Genomic DNA, 6,000 nt, shown 5'->3' on the forward strand with positions numbered 1-6,000 from the left:
AATTAGTGTGCGGCGGAACATAACCATTCGCCAATGGGACTCGTATACCCCAGGTCCATTATCTTCTTTCTTTTTAGGCTAATCACGAATGATAAGAGATAGAGGATTGGTCAGATAAGAAAAGATCAGAGAGATCCATTGCAAACGGAACATTTTGACTCCTTGAAGCCGTGCAATGACCGGGGTTGAACTTTTTTTGAAGAAGAAGAAGAAAAAGGAAAAGAAGCGGAAGGAGGCCAAGGAGGTGTTAGCCGCGGTTTAAAGCGGGATAAATTTATTTTTGCAGGTTGAAGCTTGCTCTACTCTCATCGGATGGTGGAAAATCAACTCTAATCTTGGATGGTTGGGGTTTCGAAGTGGTGCGAAATGTTTCTGATCTCCCTCCTCTCAATTTTTGGATTAATCGAGTGCAAATCTCGCAGCACGCGGACTCATACAGCAGCTCGTCTGAGCTTCGAAAATGATGAAGAACGGCCGTCTTTCGACTTGGTCTGCCCCATACTGCAATGGCGATTATCTGTTAGAAAGAGGAAGAAAAAAAATAGCAAAAAGAAAATGCATTAACCCGGAATCGAACCGGGGGCCCAACGATGGCAACGTTGGATTTTACCACTAAACCATTAATGCTTCTTTGTTGTAGGAGAAGAAGCTCCAAATATATGATTAAGCTATTTTTTTTCACGTGTCTAGACAATCCACTTCTTGAATCGTACCAACAACGTCGACCCTGGCAATCATGCCGGGCAAAGACGCTTTGAATTCACATCCCGAGCTGATAAAGAGCCTTTGTACTGCCTTACTTTTCATTTTTGTCAACGGACTGTGCTTTTTCCATTTTCATCCAGATTTTGCAGAAAAGGCAAGCAAAGTTTATACAAATTTTGCAACAATTTCCACAGGACTAGACAATTTGCAACAATTTGTTAATGAAAGTCTATCAGTGGGACAAAAATAGGGTCATTCTGGTTTTGACTCTTGCTCAACGACATTTCCCTTTTTTTTTCAACTGTTACCGGCGCCGTTCAGGGATCAATCACCTGTCGCCTTGACCACCCGCGTGCTAGCAATACCAAGACCAAAGAGAACAGCGATGGAACATCCCCCGGAGAAGTCGCTCAGAGTTGAATCGAGAATTCCCGACAGCATCACATGCTGCACAGTTTGCGATTCGCATTTTGCTCTTTACAATTTTCATTCTGGCGCGAATGAGACGACGATACGACGGTGCAATCAAAACTCCTAGTGTCGGAAAAATTATTTTTTTGCAATCTCTCTCCGGATTATTTCATCGTCGGGATAATTAGCAAAAAAAAAAAGAAAAAAACGAGACTTGACACACACGCATCTCCAAGAGGTTGCAATCATGGGTTTTGGTGGTTCCTATTGGTTCAAGATAGGGGGCAGACCTAGAGAGGCAAAACGCCTCGAAGCTAAGCGCGGTTGAAAACACAAGACGCGAGCCCTTAAGAGAGAGAGAGAGAGAGAGGCACGAAGCTCTGCAATGTGGTAAACACGGTACTAAATCCCTGTGATTATTTGGATTTTTTTTTTATTTCATTTTACACATTCCAGGTGGCTGTATACTCTCTATATTGTCTCTATGATAAAGTGTTGTCTCTCATCGTTTATCGCGTGTTATGTTGAGCCTCCAGGTGCTCAAAACCAAATTTTTTTTTCCTAATCGTCGAAATTGTTGAATCCTGGGTTACAAGTTCTGACTACACCATCCTTTTCGGAAAGGTTGTTCAATGCATCGAAATCTTCCTTTGACAAGGTGAATGTCTTGATGTTGGAGATGACTCTGGATTCAGTAACCGATTTAGGCAAAACCACAGTATCTCTTTGAACAGCCCACGAGACCAACACTTGCGCGGGCTCAACTCCATTCTTTTCGGCAATTTCAACAATGGTAGGGTTCTTGAACAATGGAGAGTCAGTCGAGCCCAAAGGCGAGTAGGCCTCCAACTTGATGTTCTTGGATTTTAAAAACTCAACCAATTCAGGCTGGGTCAACAAAGGATGTGCTTCAACTTGATTTGCAGCTGGCACAACGTCGACTCCATTGGCACTCAACAACTTTTGCAACTTCTTCACGGTAAAGTTGGAAACTCCAATAGCCTTGACTTTTGAGCTTTGCTTGTAGATCTTTTGCAATTCTTTCCAGGTATCGACGAAATCCCAATCTTCGTATGGCTTGTTGGTTTCCGGGTTCGTTGACACTGGCCAGTGGATCAAGTACAAGTCGACATAGTCCAAGCCGAGCTTAGCAAGCGAGGCATCCAAAGCAGCTTCCACGTTCTTGTGATCGGCATTCCAAAGCTTGGTGGTGATGAACAATTGCTCACGTGGGATCTTCAGGTCTTTGATGGCACGGCCAACTTGTTCCTCGTTGCGGTAGATGTGTGCCGTGTCAATGTGCTTGTATCCGTTCTGCAAGGCTGCCAAGACGGCTTTGTAAGCGGCGTCATCTTCAGTTGCTTGCCATGTTCCCAAGCCCACTGCTGGAATCTTGGTTCCGTTGTTTAAAGTGAATTCAGTAGCGTTGACGGTCAATTGAGCTGGCATTCTTAGTTAGTAGATATGACTTGATGTTTAGTTAAGAGGAGAAAAAGGAGATCGTGACGTTGAATCTGAAGCGGCACGAGTTTATATACTGAAAAATTTGGATTTTTTTTTTTGGAAAGAAGTCCGTGATTTCTGGAACGCTTCCAGCGCAAAAGCCACACAATTCTGGAAGGCACCTTTCATACGTAATCTTGCATATTCCAACCACCACATTAACCACCACAGTGAATCCCGCAATCACCATTAGCGGCTCACCTTGTTGCTTACTCTGGTGTGAAACCTTCCATTGCTTGCTTTACCCAGACTTTGTCGTTGTTTGCAGTCTGGTCCAATCGAGTTCTTATTGGTATGGAGCACACACGTAGCTACCTCGGACTGATTCTTGCCCGGGGTGATCCCGAACAAGATTTGGCACTAGCACACTACCACCTTCAATCTGGAGCACACGTGATCAAGATTGCCAACTATCAACACTTTTATACTCTTTATTCAATATTCTAGGGTATCGGTGTGAGTTTGCACAGGGCGCCAATATAAAGTAGAGCACGCTCCTAATTTTTTTTTACCACCGGCGTATGGTATGTGAGATAAGGCAAACAGCTGCCTACACTGCTACTCAAAGCTCCAAAAAAAGGTGTCAAGAAGCCATAAAAGTGGCAATGGAAGCACTTTCTTTCATTTCTGAATCGCATGTAATTCACCATCCATTCGTATGCAAGGGCTTTTTAATTTTTTTGTTTTTTTCCATCTGGCATAACGTGGCACCAGGGCTGACGGAGAGACGATACGCATAGTAGATTTCTTCCTCTCTTTTTTTTTTTACCCTACAGAGATACGACGATCGGCTTGTCGCAAGTACCTTGCGCCACATTGCATGAAGTAAGAATTGACGGATATGCCCACGGCCCAGGGCCAAAGGATGCTGGCCGTTAGCAGCTGGCCGTTGAATGTTGCCTCGAATCAGACAAAGATCATGGTTGGAGTTGGAGCTATGCGAACACTGACGCGTTGACGTTGATGTTGTAGGAGAAGCTCTGCTTTTCTCCTCGTAAAGTAAGAAGAATGTTGAACTTGGATAAATTGAACTAGTGGCCAGCTGGGTTAATTTGGCAATCTATTGCAGCAGGCGTCGAGCTAGTGATATTCCCGACTGCGCATCATCCAACATGCGAGTCTCTCGCGCAGGGGGGGGGGATAGAGAGACTTACATATACATGTGCCTACTTGTGCGTACGAGAATGCAAAGTTTGAAATGTAGACGAAGGTGCTAGACGTAGTTACTAGACAAAGATACGAGACGAAGTCACCAGTCAGAGTACCCCTTTTCTACACATTCCCAGCAGGGATCATCGAGTTATCGGGATTATGTGTGCTGCGTGTATCGATTTTTTTTAAAAAACGACGAACGTCGAGATCGATTATTGCTATAAATAATGTACTTTCTTTCCACTTGTGAGTTCAAGGCGTGCCGGAGCAGAGCCTGAATTCTCAAAATTCCAGCTCGTGAAATTTTCATAAGCTGAGCGACGACTTCTTCTTCTTGTAAATAATAGTAGTAGTAGTAGTGGAGGTGGTGGTGTGTGAATATTCTACCCGAAATTAACATACGAGGTTTATTTGCGAGAGATCTGTGATAAATCCTTGGTTGCGTCCATGTCGAGTGAGATATTGCCTGTGATGGAAGTTAGGCGGTGTTGCACGTTGTCTTGTCCACACAGGTTGGATTGCTTAAACCGCCATACCCATAGGACATGGCGCATCTGCTCACATTTGCACAGCAACCTGGAGTCTGGGGGGCCCGAAACACACACACCTCTCAGCTTTGCTGTCTCTTGCATGGCTTTCAAGCACGACTCAGAGGCTACTCGACGGCGGAGGGGGGAGGAAGGTGACAGCTTTGGACATACTAAGGATAATGTGCAGCTCTTGGGGGTTTTATTTTAGCGCAAAAAAACCCCCTTGTATTTTTTTTTTTGAAGCTTTGAGGACACTCGCCAACCACCACCCCCCTTGTTTCGGCTATGCGACACCTTTTCGAGAATGCAGGTGCAGAAAGAGCGGAACTTAGCGAAACTAAAAAAAATCTTGGAGATTTCCGTCTCACTAGGAATACGAAGGATTTCAATAATTGGTGCTCTTATTTTAGCAGGAGGAGTAGGAGGAGGAATGAGGGAGGAAATCTAGATTTGCTGGAGTCAAATACGACACGCTAGCAACAACAAATACGGTGAAAATTTTGCACCCTTTTTTTTCTTTTACAATAGAAACGCCAATTATAAAGCGGATTAAAATGAAACCCACAACAACAACAACAACAACAACAACAACAACAACAGTGTAGGGGGTCCTGGAATTCTTTCAGAAATTAAAATGAGGCAATTCTGTTTCACTGTTTCACTGTTTCACTGTCTAACTGTCCAAATGTTTCGCCTTTCCTTTTTGGAGCCTCTTATCAGTCGATTCCCTTCCTCCAACTTCCTCTCTCTCTCTCCGTATACAGTCTCCTGTCCACTCCAGAACTACAGCTGCTCAAAGGGAGAACTACTCAAAGGGTATATCGTCTAAACTTGCGTCCGTCACATGCTTTGTGCAATTTTAGAGGGATATGTAGGCGTGTATGTGAGTATGTGTGTGCCTCCAATGATTTACAACGTGCAATTGCTTAAACCTCTTGATATGCTCCTCCACTCACCCACTCGCACATACACCTTCTCTTGTGCAGAACTAGGCCCACAAAGTCACTTACGATATCCGCCAAAGTCCCGTGCTTGTTCACGCGAAGGGGGGATGGCGGGACGAGTAAATCAGTGAGTGAGTTTGAAATTCAGCTGTGAGGAAAGTAGTGCGTGGTTTTTTTTTGCCTGCACCGGTTGTTGCTCATACAAAGAGTGAAAATAGGAACCCTGAGGTACGAAATTGTTTGTTCTTGAACAATACTGCGTGTTTGCCAAATGCACCCTCCTAGGTGGCAGTAGTGATGATGCTCGCGATGCTGGGGGAGTCACGAAGCGAAAAATTTTGCTTTTGAACTGAGGCAGGCATATCTTGTGATATGGCTAAGAAGATTTACAAGTGCTAACTTGAAGAAGAAGCTGATGATGAAGGAGGAGAAGAAGAAGTTGGTGGTTGCTGTGTTGATCGTCCCCACTCCGGCAGGATTGTGTGGTTGGTTCTGGAATAGTTCCGAAATTCCTTTTGGGCAATAAGGCAGGGAGGAAATAAGGGAATAAGGCAATAATTTCAGCTTAAACCACTCAATACATTGCACATTTTTTTTTTTAATCCAAGCTACGTCATTTTTAAATTAAATTCAAGCTGTTTGCAGTGATGTTGGTGTTGGCGGATATGGTTATGTAGCACGGAAAGCAAAGCAATGCATACTGGCATAAACCCACGTTCCGCTACAAAGCAACTTTACCAAGCCTGGTTGGCTAG

General features: G+C 44.2%; 1 protein-coding gene across 1 annotated transcript; it reads right to left on the reverse strand. All coding sequences in view use genetic code 12, as the record gives it.

Annotated features, from left to right (window-relative positions):
• Positions 1-1,677: 1,677 nt before the first annotated feature.
• Positions 1,678-2,565, reverse strand: LODBEIA_P18790 (uncharacterized protein; the record flags this gene model as incomplete). Its single annotated transcript, XM_066971815.1, has 1 exon — positions 1,678-2,565. One exon carries the CDS (start codon positions 2,563-2,565, stop codon positions 1,678-1,680), a length of 888 nt encoding a protein of 295 aa, XP_066828817.1.
• Positions 2,566-6,000: the final 3,435 nt, after the last annotated feature.

This window comes from Lodderomyces beijingensis (assembly GCF_963989305.1).
Source record: "Lodderomyces beijingensis strain CBS 14171 genome assembly, chromosome: 2".
In the NCBI taxonomy this organism is placed as follows: Eukaryota; Fungi; Ascomycota; class Pichiomycetes; order Serinales; family Debaryomycetaceae; genus Lodderomyces; species Lodderomyces beijingensis.